Source organism: Arachis hypogaea, chromosome 19 (assembly GCF_003086295.3).
Source record: "Arachis hypogaea cultivar Tifrunner chromosome 19, arahy.Tifrunner.gnm2.J5K5, whole genome shotgun sequence".
NCBI lineage: Eukaryota > Viridiplantae > Streptophyta > Magnoliopsida > Fabales > Fabaceae > Arachis > Arachis hypogaea.
In genome coordinates, this window is record NC_092054.1 from 11,697,586 (window position 1) to 11,715,876 (window position 18,291).

The following is an 18,291-nucleotide window of genomic DNA, read 5'->3' on the forward strand; positions in this document are numbered from 1 at the left end:
ATACTGAAACACAAATTAAATGATAAGTTTTGTGTTTTAAAAATTTTAAAAAATTGAAGTTCATAAATCGGAGAATAAATTTTGTGTTACTTCACAAATTGGAAAGTAAATTTTGTGTGAGTTCATAAATTGGAGGATAAATTTTATGTTACTTCACAAATCGAAGAATTAGAATTGTAATCTCTGTATGAAAAAAAAATACCAAATTTCATACATTGTTAAAAAATACTACTATAAATTTAATATCAAAATTAAAAACTCACCATGTACGCCTTATAACATAAAATATTAAAATTAAAATGACAAAAAAAAATTGTATTTTCCTATATTTCCATTCTTTTGGTATTTTCCTATATTTTTTTTCTCCAATTAGATAACATTAAGAAAATTCCTTCCTACCCAAATGAAGCTTGTGCCATTGAGCACCTCCCACCTTCTTTTATAACCACTTCTCTCTGTCTCACATACACACAGATACACATGTACATTCTTGTTAATTTTTTTTTCCTCATCTATACGTTCTTTCTGTAGATACAGAAGAATAAAAATTTTTTTTTGTCGATGGATTGAACAGTCCCAATCCTAAATATTACTCACTCATGCACACCACACTCACACTCAATTCAGATTCTATCACACCCAACTACATAAATCGAATCTGAGATGTGGCTATATGAGGCCAACAAATAGGCCATCGGTACAAAGCCTCGCCACGGAAGAGTAAAAACTTATATTTGCTTGTCTAAGGATTTGGGTAACCATAAACTTCATTCTTAGACGAATGTTATGATTCTTTTTTTTTTGGTCAGAGAATGTTATGATTCTTGTTTTCTTTTTTTTTTTCATTTTGGGTCTACAAGAGGCCGAAGACCCAAAAAAAAAAAAAGGAACAACGAGAGAAACTAATTATGGCGTGTTTTTGTGCCCAAAAAATTTAGGATAATTTGTTTTGTGTTTTTATTTTCAATATTTTTATTTTTAAAAATTTATTAAAAATAAAAAAAAATAAAATTTTATTACTTTTATAATTTTTTTACAAAATCTAAAAAATAACAATAAAAATAAAAATACAAACTAAATATTGAAGAGTTAAATATTATATTTTATTCTCTTAATTAAAAAAAAAAATTGAGAGATATGCTTATGTAATTCCTTGTTTTTGAGCTTCTATAAATTCTAATAGATAATTATGAAAGTATTTCTCTGTTGGTCAATTCTCTAATTCTCTTACCTCCCAAGTCGTTAATTAAATTATCTTGAAACTAATGTTTGTGCTTAAAAAAAAAAAAAAACTCCATAGCTGCTAAGTTGTTTTTAAACATATGTCTCCATATTCCGACAGCTTTACCGCAATTTCTCAAAATGTGAATAGTATGATTGGAGAAACGCTTGTTATCTTCTTTTGTATAAATAAAAACAGTGTTAGTGCAATGAGTAAAAAATAGGTCCAATAATCTAATTAGAATATTTTTATTAGAAATACAATTTGTTATAAATTAAATAGTAGTAATAAAATAAAATAAGTACAAAATGAATGAATTATATCTTTTTTTAAATTTTATTAATAAAATTATTTTTTTCTCTCTTTTGAATTGATTTTTTTCTATTTTTTTAGTTGATTAATTTTTTTTATATTCTAATTCCTTTTTTTCTAATAATGGTGTTTTCATTGACTATCATTTTCAATTTTTATGAAAGTTTATCAGACTTAATTAAAAAACAATCCGGTACAATTTTAGAATATTACTATGCATTATTGACTTATGCACAAAACGTTAATATCATATATCCTGAATAGGTTAAGTACTGAAATCGTCCCTAACGTCTTGGGTCAAAATTAAAATTGTCTCTGACCTTTTTTTTGTTATTAAAATCATCTTCAACATTCAAAAACGCTTTAAAATCATCATTTTTACCAATTTTATTTTTTTATTACCAAACTACCCCTCATTAAAAAAATTATAAAATAAAATAAATATAAATTAAATTAAAAAGAAAGGAAAGAAAGGGACAGCTCAAAGAAGGGGGGTGGAGAGAGAAAGATAAAGGGGGGAGAAAAAGGGGCGGGGGTGGAGGGGGGAGGGAAGGGGACCGCCGCACCACCGCACCGCCGTCGGCCTTGCCGCCCTGCCGCACCGCACCACCACCACCACCACCTTCTTCTTCTTCTTCTTCTTCTTCTTCTCTCCTCGCCGCCGCCGCCGCCACCGGTCTTCATTACCGCCGCTGCTCTTCGCTGCCGCCGCCGCTCTGCTCCTCGGAGAAAGGGGGAAGGGAATGCGAAGGGAGAAGAGGGGGGAGGGGGTTTCGGGAAGAAGAGGGGGAAGGGAAAGGGTCCTCGCCGCCGCCACCGGTCTTCACGGACGCCGCCGATCTTCGCTGCCGCTGCACCGTCATTCTTCTTCTTCTTCTTCTTCTTCTTCTTCTTCTTCTTCTTCTGTGAATTGAATTTTTGTTGTAGAATTTCTGAATTTTTTGTGAATTGTTGCTGAGTTTTGATTATTGCTTATTGCAGAATTTTGCTGAGTTTTGATTATTGTTGTTGCTGAATTTGTTGATTATTGTTGCTGAGTTTTGATTATTCTGATTTTTTGAGTTCTGATTTTCTGAGTTATGATTTTCTGAGGTGGGGCTCGTAGGGCTGGCAATGGGTAGGGTAGGGTAGGGTTTAGACCAACCCTACCCGCGGGTTGAAAATTCTATTAAAACTCTACCCTACCCTACCTGCGGGTTGAGAATCTCTCAACCCTAACCCTACCCGCACCCTAAAGTTCTAAACCCTACCCTACCCTACCCGCAGAAATATCAAATTTTTTCAAAGTAAATATAAAATTCAATCATTTCAAATTTTATACATATTAATAACATAAAAAAAATAACAAACTAATACTCTAAATTACTAAATTAACTAACTAGTTTAGTGGTTGTTCACTTATTGTAAGTCATTACATAAGAGAGGTTGTGGGTTTAACTCTCACTTCTTTCATTACATACCTAACTTTTATAAAATATGTGTTATATTTGAGGTGCGGGTAGGGTAGGGTAGGGTACACCCTAAACTCGTACCCTACCCTACCCGTAGGCATACCCGGACCGTACCCTACCCTACTCGCAGCGGGTAGGGTATCCTACCCTACTCGAACGGGTTGGACCGGGTTGGGTACCCGCGAGTAGGGTATGAATTGCCGGCCCTAAGTGGGGGGTGGTGGTGGGTTCTGGGGGAGGGGGTTACGGGAGTGGGCTGAGGGGGGTAAGGGAGTGAAGTGAGTCGGGAGTGGGGTGATGAGTGAGGGATGTTACGGGAGGGAGGAGGGGTGAGGGTTGAGGGGTGGGGGGTGAGGGAGTGGGTTGAGGGGGAGGCGGGAGGGAGTGAGGGAGGGGAGAGGGTTGAGGGGTGGGAGGGGAGGGGGTGTTTTTTAGGGGGGGTTTGTTTTAATTTTTTAATATTATTTTTAATTATTTTTATTAATAATGAAGAGTAATATGGTAAAATAAAATAAAATAGAAGTGGAAAAGGACGATTTTATAACGTTTTGTAACATTGAGGATGATTTTAATAACAAAAAAAAGGTCGGAAACGATTTTAATTTTCACCACAGAACTTAGGGACGATTTTAGTACTTAACCCATCCTAAATCATTGCTTTCATGTTTCATTAGAGAATTAAAAGCCCATATTCAAAAGGAAGTTTTCAATAAAACCCAAAATCTATATTAAAAGTTTGGTTTAGTATAAGAATGTGTAAAATGAAACTTGAAGATGCAAAACAACTAGATCTAGAATTTCAAGCACAAATTCCTCAGATTCAGAATACAACCGAACACAGAATCACAAACAAATTCAAAATTTAAAGCAATATCATAATCAGAAATTCACTATTCGACAGTAATTCAACAAATTCAAACACAAAAAAGCTAGATCAATATTTGGAGTCTTTAGATATGGGAGCGACTAATGCCGGAATGCGATATCTAGTGTCCAGTTCGTGCAACTGATAGCAGCGGCACTATTCTGGGAGACGGTACCGAGAGACTTACGGCCAGCAATGACGCTGAGGACAGTGCTGTCACAAAGGATGCGTTTGTTTATAGAGACAGGACACTGAGACACAAAATCATGTTTGACAGAGGAGACATGGATAGAGACAGTGCGTCCAAAGACACTGAATTAGTGTATTTTGTGTCCATCCTGACAGGAAAGACACAGGGACACTAATAAAGGACACAACTTATTTTTCATTCTTTTTTTTATTATTTTTGTTAATTTTTCATAATTATATTTTTTTATTATTATATTTTTCATCTCAAATTTTTTGAATGAAAAAAAATGAGAATAAATTAAATTTTCATAATTTGTTCTATTTTATCACCAAACAGAATACAAAACACACAAAATTTTGTGTCTCTGTCCATTAGTGTCTTGTCATGTCCTGTTCTCAGTGTCTTGTCCTGTCCTGTTCTCTGAAACAAACGCAGTCAAAAAAATTAAAATGGAAAAGAATTGATCAATTTGAGAGAAATTAAAGAGAATTAACAGGAGAGAAAATAATTCCATTCATGGAATTCTAAAGAGAAAAATATATAATTCACTAATTTCATTCTTACTCCATTCTATCAATACTATTTTATTTATAGTAAATTTTACTCCAAATAAGAATAATTGAGTTATTAGACTTATTTTTTACTCATTACAGTTATACAATTATTTTTATTGTTTATATTTAAAATAATCAATAAAAAATAAAAAAGTATCTTTTATACTATAAAAAATATAAACAAAATGCATAAAAAAAAATATACAAATATCGTTTTTGTTTTACTATAACTTCAATTAAATTTCTAAAGTGGTACGAATTTTGTCACGTGTCACAATGTTAGTTGTCCACGTGTCATCCACTATATATCATTACATATACACTAAATCGATCCCTTACTCCGTATCAAATTACTTATTTTAGTTCCTGAAATTGAATGTCGTGCACCAAATTAGTCTCTTCATCAGTTTGTTCTAATTTTTTTTTTTGTAAATTTAAAATTCTCAATATTTTTTGATACACTAATTTTAATTATATTTTTATTATACAATATTTTATAATAAAATTTTTAATTAATAATTTTAACTTGTATCATTAGAGCATATGTTATTTAAATCTAAACTTTTATTGTTGTCTTTTGTGTTTATTTATATCTGTTTTAATATTGTTTAAACTATAGTTACAATAAGTGTTTATATTAATTAATAGTATAATATATGAAAAGGCCGCCTAGTTAAGTTATAAATAAAATGAATTATTATAATTGACAGTATAAATCTATTTTATTAATTTAATGAGAAGTCAATTATATGGAGAATCGGACATTTTTAAAACTGATAGGAATAATAAATTTATATTAGTTAACGAGTGCCTTATCAAATATTCTTAAAATATTTATTAAGGTGTTAAATATTAAAAAGTTTGTATTAAAAAATATTACTATACTCTTAACTTACACTCTTTACTAAATCAATATCAATATATCATATAATTCTTTTAACAAAACATTGTAGAAAAAAATTGTATAACTAAAACTAAAATTTTTAAAATATTTTATAAAAGCACTTGTATTTAAATAACTTGTGAAAAGATAAAATTCAAATTATTGTATTCAAAGATATTAAAAATTTTGAATTTATAAAAAAAAAGAATAAATTGGTGAAGGGACTAATTTGATGCCAATCAATTTCGGAAACAAAAATAACTCATTTGATGTAAAGTAAGGGATTAATTTAGTGCATATATAATGATGACACCGTAGATGACACGTGGAGAAATAACATTATAACACGTGGCATAATCCGACATGTGACAAAATAGCATTGTGGCACGTGGCATAACCATCCATGTCAGCATGCCACATGTCGTTGACCAACACATCATCGTACCATTACACGTGGCCAAACCATAAGGTGGCACGTGTCACCAAAAATTCACGTCATCAAACCACGTCAGCGCGCCGTTAATAAAAAATGGGTCATGGACTAATATGGTACAATTTGAATCTCAGTGACGATTTTGGTGCATAGCGTCAATCTCAAGAACTACTTTAGGGATTTAGTCCTATAACTTCTAAAAGTATATTTGGTAGCTGAGGAAAGATTTTTTACCAATTGATACTCAAAAGATTCTAACGTTGACAAAATGGTATATGATATTTATTATTAACAAAATAATTTCTAAAAAATTTAAAAATTTACAAAAGTGACCAGCTATCAATTGAGTTACATGGAGTTACGATTTAGGGATGACATATCAATTAACAATTATCATAATTACAAAAGTTACCCACTCTTAATTTTTATAATTTTAAAAACATCACAATTTCAATTTTCTAAAACCCTAATCCCTTTTTCTGTTTTTTTTACCTCACTATCACCATCTCCTGCACCACTCACCAGGCTTAGGATTCGGTGGTCCCAGAACGTTTGGACCACTTAGTAGTCCCATAACAAAACATGTTTTTTAAGTTTTTTTAATAACTGCTACATAATCCTTTAACTAATTTTAATTATAAATTGACCCCATATATTTTATATAATTATAAAAACGAATTTTTATTTTATAAATAATTAATTTATCATAAATCTATCATGTTCATTAACAATCAAAAACAAAAATAATTTTTTGGACATTACAATCGATTAAAATATTAAATTTGATTCGTCTCGTTCGTGAGGAATCATAAAATTGTGTTTTCTACGAAAACCAATCGATTGGAATAATGAATCAATCGATTGAATTATATCTCAATCGATTGGATTACAATTTACCACTAAACAATCGATTGAAAATTGCCAAAAGCATGGTTTTTGCATAACTCAATCGATTGGTCATACGATCCAATCGATGGAACGATGAATAAAAATTGGATTTTTGTAATTCAATCGATTGTTTAGAATTTCCAATCGATTGAATGCTTCAAAACAACCTGGGTCTCACCAAATTCAATCGATTGCTTTTGCGACTCAATCGATTGAATTTACCCAAACAATATGAATTTGCCAATTTCAATCGATTGTAGTGTGTGTGAATTCAAATCCAATCGATTGAAATGATAATTCAATCGATTGGAACGCGATGTATTACGCCTATGTCAGTCTTGTTTTCGTTTTTAAAAATTATCTTCTTATTCATCTATCTTATCTTTAAAATTTTATCTTCCTCTTTTAAGGTTTTATTTTGAATTAGATACTCTAATCTTATCTTTTCCTTAATATTAACATTATAAATTGGTGAATAATCCATCACCAATTATTCAATCCCACCATTAAAATCGTGTATCATTCTCTTTATAAAAAATTTCATTGTTTTTCTTTCGAACATCCATCCATCTACTGAATATCCAATTTTTTTTTTATTTTTTATCCGTCTATTTAATATCCACTTTTTGTTCATCGTTAATTAAAAATTGGATATTCAGTAGATGGATGGATGTTCGAAAGAAAAACAATGAAATTTTTTATAAAGAGAATGATACACAATTTTAATGGTGGGATTGAATAATTGGTGATGGATTATTCACCAATTTATAATGTTAATATTAAGGAAAAGATAAGATTAGAGTATCTAATTCAAAATAAAACCTTAAAAAAGGAAGATAGAATTTTAAAGATAAGATAGATGAATAAGAAGATAATTTTTAAAAACGAAAACAAGACTGACATAGGCGTAATACATCGCGTTCCAATCGATTGAATTATCATTTCAATCGATTGAATTTGAATTCACACACACTACAATCGATTGAAATTGGCAATTCATATTGTTTGGGTAAATTCAATCGATTGAGTCACAAAAGCAATCGATTGAATTTAGTGAGACCCAGGTTGTTTTGAAGCATTCAATCGATTGGAAATTCTAAACAATCGATTGAATTACAAAAATTCAATTTTTATTCATCGTTCCATCGATTGGATCGTATGACCAATCGATTGAGTTATGCGAAAACCATGCTTTTGGCAATTTTCAATCGATTGTTTAGTGGTAAACTGTAATCCAATCAATTGAGATATAATTCAATCGATTGATTCATTATTCCAATTGATTGGTTTTCGCAGAAAACACAATTTTATGATTCCTCGCGAACAAGACGAATCAAATTTAATATTTTAATCGATTGTAATGGCCAAAAAATTATTTTTGTTTTTGTTTTTGATTGTTAATGAACATGATAGATTTATGATAAATTAATTATTTATAAAATAAAAAATCATTTTTATAATTATATAAAATATATGAGGTCAATTTATAATTAAAATTAATTAAAAGACTATGTAGCAGTTATTAAAAAAACTTAAAAAACATGTTTTGTTATGGGACCACTAAGTAGTCCAAATGTTCTGGGACCACCGAATCCTAAGCCCACTCACCACTACCACTAACCTTATTCCCAAATCACATTCACCTCTCTCTTTATCTCTTTCTTCTTCACAATCTTTTTCTTCCTCTCCTCACTCTTCGCACTCTCTTCCATAATTCAGCATTTACATCATTTAACTACAATAGTAAATTATCAACAACAACATTTACAAAGTTTAACAATAGTAGTAGTATGCATTTTTTAAAAAAGTAAAAAATCATATATAAAGATATAGAAAAAGAGAAATAAAGAGAAGAAGAGAGCGGCGGCCGGAAAGAAAAGGAAAAGACACAGAGTAGTGGGGTAGATGAGAAAATAGAAGAGAGAAGACAAATCAAAGGAGAAAAAAAGAGTTCATTGGAGAAGAGGAAGAAGGAACATATCGGCAATGGAACTGGAAGCTGAATCTTGCGGCTTCGAATCCATGGGAGGAGGAGGATGCGGAGGAAGAGGAGGAGTAGATGTAGCTGATAAATCTTACCGGGACTTAAACTTAGGTTTCTAAACCCGCGCCTTCTCGCTTGAATCTTTTGATTTCATTCTTTATTTTCTTGTAAGATTGCAAATGTTGTTAGCATTAGAAAAAAAGAGTTCATAGTAAATGAAAAAGAGAAAAATTATAAAGAAGAAAGAGATAAAGAGAGATGTGAATATGATTTGGAGATGGTTAGTGGAAACGGTGAATGGTACAGAAGGAGGTAGTGGTAGTGAAGTAGAAGAAGAGAAAAAAGGGATTAGGACTTTAGAAAATTGAAATTGGGTGCTTTTAAAATTATAAAAATTAAAAGTGAGTAACTATTGTAATTATGATAATTGTTAACTGACATATCATCTTTAAACCTTAACTCTAACTAATTCAATTGTCGGATAGTCATTTTTGTTAAATTTTAAAATTTTTTAAAAATTATTTTATTAATAGTAAAAATTAAATACTATTTTATCAGTGTCAAAATTTTTTAGATATCAATTTAGTATTTACCTCTTTATTTTTACAAAATATTTCTATCACCACAACTCCACAAGTGATGTGAAATGGTAAAAGCTCTTATATGTACATAAAATTAATTAGTATATTAACCCTTTTCTTTTTTTTTTTTACCAAAAATAGGAGACTCGAACCCGCAACCTCTTAATTGAGTATGGAGAGATTATACCATTTGAGCTATTACTCATTGACGTATATTAACCCTTTTCATGGGCAATGTAAAAAAGAAAAAAAAAATATTTTTCGTTATTTAAAGATTTTGAATGTATTGAAAAGGTTGAGCAATGTAATTACCTTTTTCTTATTAATTATTATTCCTTCGTTACCAATTCTATATAAATATATATATTTGCTTGGTTTCGCAAGAAATGAGTTTCTTCCCTTCCTATAACTTATTTGAGCAAAACTTGAACTCAACTAATTTAGTTCAACTTTAATCAACAATGGCAATCATCATTGTCTTTTCTTCTTTTCTTTTAAGTTATTATTATTAGTATTATTATGCTATGAATACGTTCAATTTTTTTTAAAAAAAATTGCAATGTCTTTTTCAATTAGACAAGTCAGATAAGGGAACTTTTCTTTCTTTTTTTTTTCTTTTTCTTTTTTCCTTTAATGGCTTTACGATTTTACCTTTCTTTTATCATAGATAAATGAAAATTTTTGGATCAAGATAGACAAAAAAAAGGCATAATGTGCAATGTAATAGTTTTTCAACATCTAGGTGCTAAGGTGCCCGTTTGATGCATTTTTATTTTCACTTTCTATTCTCACATTTTAAAAATAAATCTTAAAACAAAACAAATAAAAATATCCCAAATCAAGTTTAAAAAATTCTTGTCAATTACTTTACTTTTTAACAATGTTTACCTACTGAATTAATTTTCGTATTTTTATTTCTTAAATAAATCAACTCCCAACCCCCACATCTAATTGTTCCACGTGAAAAGGTTATTCTAAAATTTCTAAAAAAAAATTATGTCTTTATTTAATGACAACAAGAATGGAATTACAATTTTTTTTTTTTAGCAAAATATGACACGAGACTAATTAGTCTTAAAAAAAAAGTTAAAAATTGATTTGATAATTAAAATTCGTTAGAAATTAAAATATTCAATTAAAAAATTTTAAAAACTAATTTAAAACAAAATTAAGAAAAAAGGATAAATAAGTCCCTAATCTTTTGCCCCGCAGATATTTTTGTCTCTGACCATTTGAAAATACTTTTAAAACCTTGACCTTCATAAAACTTGGACAGTTGGACGGATAAGTCCCTCCGTACAAATGTCTCCGTCAGACCCAATAGAAAAGTCTGAGGTGGCTCCCGTTCTGATGACCTGGCGTCACGGGTGCACACGTGGACTGATGAGTGGAAGGGTAGCTTCGAAAACTGGACAAATAAGTCCCTCTCTCTCAAAATTACGTCGTTTCGTGTTCAACCCTAATCATTAAATTGATTGTGTTTCTTCGTGTAAGTTGGTGGTGAGGAATTCTACCTGCATCAATAATGGCTACCAATGGAGCATTATCAACCTCAAGAAGAAGCGTTAGTGGAGTAAGACAAGAAAATTCAGTTTTAATCTCAGTTCCGTGTGTTGTGTATGTCGGAAACCTAAACGACGGTGTCGCCCCGAGGAGCTTCTGTGGAGTTTTTGCAATAATGCATATGTCGAGGACGATTAGCGACCCGAACAGAATCTTCTTGAGTTTCCCATTCTATAAGGTAAGAAAAAATTTAGGAATTTTGATCTGAAATGGTTTTAGATAGTACATAATTTTGAGAATTTTGACAAGAAAAGCAATTGCATTGCAAATTTTTTGTTTGGGTCGATGAACATCTTGCTAGAATTGGAAGCAATGGTTGTATCTCTGATAAAAGACATTTGGGTGAGAAAGATGTTGAAGTTGTTGAAGAGGAAAAGGAATTGGATCATATGATGGCTGTTCTGGAGGAGAAGGTTACTGCTTTAGAGAAGAAAAAAATTCCATTAACTTGTTGTATTGATATAATTGTATGTGCTGTTTGTGTTGGTTTTTTATTTAGTGCTTGAGAAATGAATTCTAAAAATCAGAATAGAAAAATGGGTTATTCTAAGTTTTTGTTGTGTATTGAAACATACTATTTAGGCAATTTATGTATCTTGTAATCTAAATGCAATTCAAGTTATGATATCAGTATGCTGTTGAAGCTATATTTTCAATATCTAAAGAAACATTGAAACGTTGAAGAAAATAGGCTTAAAAGTTGCATACATAAACATATAACATAGATCGAATGTTATATAAACAGTTTGCTTTTAATATCTCAAACAAGTAATCTCTCACATTACTATACTGCTCTCTCTCATTACCCATGATTCTCTCTCTTGCCTCTTTAGCTGCTCTGTAAATTATTTTTGGATGTACAGTGAGCGAAAATTCTTCTCTCAGAAAGTCAATAGCCTCACTTGTCCTCATATGAGGCTGTGTACTCATTCTCTTCTCAACCTTCAAACTAATCCAATGTTCATCAGTCACATTACTTCCCATATCCCTTGCATATGTATGATCATTTTTGTAAGTCTTCACCTAATAGCATTGCAAAGATTTGTTGTATGATAAATGAACCAGCCACGGACACTCATCATCCATGCATCTCACCCCTACTCTTTCCTTGTCATTCTTAATCCACCTAAGCTCCATACCCTCAACAATGAATGAGTCTTTTACAACTTCCTTAAATCTCTCTATGGTGGCAAACCTAATCCCTAACTCAAACTTTCTCTCTCCAAAAGCATAATCATTATCAAACTCAGAAAATTTATGCTTGCTGGATTCATCATCTGATGATATAGGTGTGTGTAAATTCTTAGATTTATAATCATATATTGGGTCATCATCATCATTTTGGACTTCACTCATATAAAACATAACATTTTGGTCTCTGTTGGGCTGCACATTAGGATCAGGTCCAACATTAGTTCTGGCCTGCTTCTCATTGGACTCAATCTTGGCTTGCTGCCTTCTAGTAACATTAAATGCACCTATTCCACTATTTTATCTCTTCTTCTTCCACGTCATTCTATTTCTTTTTGCACCTGTCTTCTTTGCCGCTGGCTTCTTTGGAAATATAACTTTTTTCTTTTCTTTCATTACTCTCTGCCTATTTGTCCTTTTCTCAAAAATTAAATAAAAATTAGAAAAAACTAAACCGATCTTAAATATCTATCTTTTTATCCTTGAGTTTTAATAAATTCTTTGCCCCAAATCTAAGTTGAGTCTCAAAGTCAAAACACCCTACTTTAATTTTTTGGATGGATGTATCTAGGGGTGGTAAATGGGCCAAAATTCGTCGGATCGACCTGCATGACTCGCTAAAAAAGGCGGGTTGGATTGAAAATTTGAGACCGCGAAACTTAAAAAGTCCGCCTAACGCACCGCCAAATCCGTGGACTTTGGCAGGTTTCGGAGGGGCGGGGTGGGCTTCCCCGCCGGACCAGGCGTTTTTTTGTCAAGACATTTTTTTACAAATTTCTATGATGTTATTGATTTACAAAAAGATGAATATGATAATTGAAGATGTTTTAAGTTATATTTTGGATTATGTTTTATGTTTGATTGATTATAAATTTGAAGATATTTAATTATATGTTTTGGATAATATTTGTTTTGCTTTGGATAATATTGATTTTATTATTTTGTTTCAAAAAACTTGGTTTACAATTATGTTTATTACATATTTATGATTATAAAAATTTTAATGTTTGTAAATTTAAAAATTATAATTTTTTATATCTTTAGAAATTATATATTTATTGAAATGGTTGTGAAATTATATATATTGTTTAATATTTAATGATCTATAAAAAATTTTTTTTGACGAACTTGGCCTACCAGCCCACAATTAGGCAAGAGCGGGAGAAGAATTCAGAATTGCCTCATTAAGTAGAACAGAGTGCACCAACTCATCAGATGGCAGAATTTTAACGGGGCGGGACGAATTTTTTCATTTACCACCCCTAGATGTACCAAAATAAATATATTAATTATTAAACATCCAATTGCATGTCCCAAAAGGAGAAACATCCAAGGTCTTTAATCGGAGAGAAACACAAGAATTTGGAGAATACACCAAAATTCAAGAACGATAGAGTGATTGGCAACACAAATTACAATAATTTTTAGGAGTGTATATAATTCGGCCCAGTCCTAAGATTCGGTTTGGACCCAAATACTTTAGGACTAATTTAGTGTGATTTTATCGGGTCTAGAATCAGATAAGAATCTTAAAAATAGACTCGGTCATTATTTAGGATCAAATCCGGGTCAAGACGAACCTGACTTTATTCGTCCCATGTGCACCCTACGAGAACTAAAAAAGGTATATATATTTTAAATTAATTTCAATATTATGTTATTTTAATTACAAGCTTATTATTTTGTTTTTAATCACATTTGTTGAATTAGGATAAAAATCAAAAAAACATGAAATTAGAATTATGGACAAATTTAAGATCAAGTATGGTTATCAACTTCTTTATAACAAGTATTTTTTTTTTTCTTATTTATAAATGATTGCATCATAATTTTTTGACATAAAATTTATCAAGACCCAAACTCCACCTGGTTGAGACCTGATTTTAGTGTAACCTGAAAGTAGTGTGATTTCACCGAATCTAAGATCGGGTAAGAATTTAAAAAATAAATCAAGTTATTATTTGGGTCGGATCCAGGTCAAGACGAACCCGATTTCACCCAACCCCATCCCTAATAATTTTGATACTTACGAGAGAAAACGATAAAAAGATCTTCACATTTTATTTCGAATACAAATAAGTCATCGACTAATTAAAATTTCGAATACAAATAAGTCATCGACTAATTAAAAATACAAAGACGTCTCCTACTTTATAAAATCCTCTGAAAGACCTATTTATTCTTATATATTTTGGATATAGGAACTTAAATATCTCGTATTTTAAAAAGTGGAGGACGTTTTTTGTCTTTTTTTAATATATTAAAAAATATATAATCTTTCAAATAGTGAGGGACAAATTTGTCAATTCCAAATCTTAAGGAACATCTCAAGGCATACTCGAGTCTTCACATAAAAAAAGCAAATGACTTGAAGATCTTTCGAAGTGAAAAAATTAATAAAATAATAAATTATTAATTAAATTCATAATTTTGATCATTTGTGAGTTTTACTATCTTAATTCAAAAGTGATTACACATTTATCTTTTCACTTTAACAACCAATCTTCTCATTTTAGAAGGACTTAATCCAAACAATATAACATATTATAACAAAAAAAAAAATGACTATAACTTCACTCAAAGGGGAAAAATAGATAAATAATGATCATAAATTGACATTTCAATATCATTAACACAACTGGATCTAGTTTCTCAAAAGTCAAAACTATATATAACTAACATTTATTTTGAGACAATAAAGTAAGATACATAATTACATCTTTTCAACCTGATTATACATACATACATACATTTATATAAATATTTGACATACCTTTTCATTCAATCATCAAATCCTTCTCTAGCAACAATAAGTTCCTCCATGTTATCAGCAGTGCCAATATCTACAGGTATCAAAATCTCATCCTCAGTAGTGAAATTGTACCTACTCCCAATTGCTCTTAGAAACTGATACACTTCAAACATGGTTGGTCTCTCCTTTGCAGTTAAAGAAACACAGTTGCAAGCAACTTTCAGAAATTGGAAGAGCTCGTTGTCAACTCCCTTTCCAGCTAGAGACTCATCGATGGCGTCATGGAGTTGAGAGTTGCTAGAGAGCTGCATAATCCACTCCACCAGATTCCCTTTGAATGTTTCTGGAGCTTTAGCCACATTGGTAGGTCTTTCGCCGGTTACCAACTCGAGAAGCACGGTGCCAAAGCTATAAACATCTCCCTTTGGTGTAGCAACTAAGGTTCTTGTGTACTCTGGAGCAACATATCCTAAGTCTCCAAACTCGCCGTTGACGAAAGTACTTAAATGAGTATCTATAGGATTCATCAGTCTGGCAAGACCGAAGTCGGAGATTTTGGGCTCGAAATCAGCATCCAAGAGTATGCATTTAGAGCTTATGTTTCGGTGGATGATTCGGGGATTGCAGCTATGATGAAGCCATGCTAATCCTTTGGCAGCTCCAATTGCAATTTTGAGCCTTAGAGTCCAGTCAAGGGAGCTTGGGCCTTCGGCCGGATGTAGCTGATCATAGAGGTTTCCATTTGGCATATTTTTATACACCACAAGCCTCTCCTTTTTGGCCATGCAAAATCCTAAGAGAGGAACCAGGTTTCGGTGCTTGACCGACCCGAGTGTAGCCATCTCGGACCTAAATTCTTTCTCGGAGTGCTGGGATTGCTGCAACCTCTTAACCATAAGTGATGTGCCATCCTCAAGAACAGCTTTGTAAACAGTTCCCGTTCGTCCTGATCCGATGATATTGGTGTTACTGAACTTGTTAGTAGCCTTCATGAGATCACTCATTTTCATTTTTGAAACTGATTTCTCAAACAAAGAAACCTGATCATCAATTGAGTGTAGTTAGGGAAAATAAAAATTTTCATAGGTTTCATAAACATCTCAAAAATATATTGTGCATCTTCCAATTTTACAATTCACGAGTTTGGTTTAGAAAACATATTATGGCATGTTTGGTTTGGGGATACAAAATAAGGGGTAAAAATTCATGTGTTCCATGTATAATTTTACACATTAAAATCATTCATGCAAAATTTCACCCTGTTTTTACTTTTTACACAGCCACATACCTCAATAAGATCACTCTATCTGGAAATGCATCAATTAATTATTATGAATGTTTTCTGAAAACTTTTTACACTACACTATTTTCTAATGAAACTATTTCATATTCTAGTCTTCTAAACCACAAACAGAAAAGATAATATAACTTGCCTTTATTGCTTTGGTTCCCTTTATACTTCTCGCCCATTTGTTTCCTTCGGGGTCCTCTTCCTTCTTCCTCTTGTAACCGACACGGCGCACATAGAAGAACATTCCAATGCCCAATCCTAACATCGCAACAGTCACCCCACCAACGGCTGCTCCGGCTATGACCGCAGTGTTACTCTTGGAAGACTGGGGCTGACAAACTCCCAAGTTAGTTCCTCCTCCACATAGGCCTAGATTGTTTCCATATGAAGCCGTCACTTTAGTATAATTAAAGTTTGGAACTGGCCCGGACAAAAGATTGTTAGTTACACTGAATGTCTTCAGCCGTCCGAGGCTGGCGAATTCTCCCGGAATTTGACCAGTAAGCCTATTAGAATCAAGTTTAAGGGTATTAAGATAGGTACAATTCGCAAGGCTTTCGGGTATTGTGCCGGAGAATTCATTTGATGATAGATCAAGAGTAGTCACATAAAACAGAAGAGTGGATATATCCGCCGGAATCGTTCCAGATAGCTTGTTGATTGAAAGATCCAACCCTGTCAAACTCGAGCAGTTCCGAATGGCACGGGGAAACTGACCCTTTAGCCCCATATTTGAGAGCTTGAGATTCAAGACCCTGTTCTCATCAGGGTGCCAACACTCAACCCCACTGAATTTACATATAAACCCTTCGGTTTTGTTATTGAAAGTCCAAGATTGCAAATAATTGTAAGGGTCTTCAATGGATCCCTTGATACTCTTCAAGCAGAAGATATCAGTATCAGTCCCATATGCGGTTCCAAAACTACTAATCAGCACCAAGAAACCAAAAACAACACTAAGAACCATCTTCAACCAAAGATCCTAAAAATCCAATCTTTTCAATTAGAAAACTACTCCAAAATACTCAAAATTGGTATCCAAATTCAAGCCACAGCACAAAACCCAAACTTCATAGTAACTAAAACAACCCTCCTAAGAACATAACCTGAAGAAAGCAAAAAACATTCACAGAAGCCAAGTCAACCACAACCTTAAAAACATGAAACACACAAAACATACATAATCAAAGCACAAAATCAAAAACCATAAGAAACCCAATATAGTTGACTTAATACCCAAACGGAAAAACAAAAACTTTTTTCTTTTTTTGGCATACCCACCTGGTAATTTGAACAACCCATCTGAGGAAAACCCATGAAGCACAAAAGGAAAGTAAAACAAGGTCAACTAACAAACACAAAATTAGTAAAATTGAGAACTTGAACGTGACCAAGAATATAAATAGAAATAGAGAGAATAAGGAAGGGAGGACAAAGAAGTGTTAGTTACCTTGCCTCTTTTGAGCTCTGAGTTCTTTTGTTGCGATGATATTGATAGTGTGGTTGTGAATTTGGGGAGAGAGAGAGAGAAATTTGAAGGAACGGGTCAAAGAAGGAATGGCAAAAATTTTCCAAGCTTGATTGAGCGAAGACTTGGACTGTAAGAACGCGAAGACTTGTGTGTGTGTTTTGTGTTTATGTTTGTGTTTTTTGTTGCTGAAAATAAATAAAAAATAATAATTGGTCTTTAATTACTAAATTATTATATAATATTTTATTCTATTAAATAAGTGTTTGTTTGCACATAATTAAATTGATTAAAAAAATATTTTTTTAATAAATTTTTTTATATTTTTTAATTAATATATATTTTTATGTCTTATACGGGATAATATATAAAATTATATAATTTTTTATTAAAAAATTAAATAAAATATATATATAGTAATTATTATTATAAATATTTTATAATTTAAAAATATTAAAAATAATTAGTATTTGTCTTAACTAATTTGTATTGGTCAAATAGTCATTTTATTTGTCTGCTTAAATAAGTATTTAGAGTTCAAATTTTGCTTAATCTGTGTAGCAAACTAGCAATTCATTAGTTTGTGGCAGACCCTTAATAAATAAAGCATCAATATGTAGTGGATTAGTTTTTAGCCTGCCGAGTTAGAAAATTCGTAGAAAA

General features: G+C 31.7%; 1 protein-coding gene across 4 annotated transcripts; it reads right to left on the reverse strand.

The window, feature by feature from the left end:
* Positions 1-14,708: 14,708 nt before the first annotated feature.
* Positions 14,709-17,818, reverse strand: LOC112779214 (probably inactive leucine-rich repeat receptor-like protein kinase At5g48380). 4 transcript variants are annotated; one of them, XM_025823461.3, is made up of 4 exons: positions 17,611-17,770; positions 17,442-17,462; positions 16,303-17,266; positions 14,709-15,909 (listed from the first exon to the last, which is right to left on the reverse strand). In XM_025823461.3, exons 3-4 carry the CDS (start codon positions 17,125-17,127, stop codon positions 14,899-14,901), a joined length of 1,836 nt encoding a protein of 611 aa, XP_025679246.1. In that variant the 5' UTR covers positions 17,128-17,266; positions 17,442-17,462; positions 17,611-17,770; the 3' UTR covers positions 14,709-14,898. The 4 variants fall into 4 exon arrangements, with proteins under 4 accessions (XP_025679246.1, XP_025679243.1, XP_025679247.1 ...); XM_025823458.3 differs by lacking the exon at positions 17,442-17,462 and having other exon boundaries at positions 17,611-17,818; XM_025823462.3 differs by lacking the exon at positions 17,442-17,462 and having other exon boundaries at positions 16,303-17,142; positions 17,611-17,777.
* Positions 17,819-18,291: the final 473 nt, after the last annotated feature.

Bases quoted from the DNA above. Each gene is read 5' to 3' on its own strand.
- LOC112779214 (XM_025823458.3), bottom strand. From the start codon at position 17,127: ATGGTTCTTAGTGTTGTTTTTGGTTTCTTGGTGCTGATTAGTAGTTTT. The intron at 15,910-16,302 runs GCAAGTTATATT...ATTGATGATCAG, and splicing joins AGGGAACCAAAGCAATAAAG to GTTTCTTTGTTTGAGAAATC.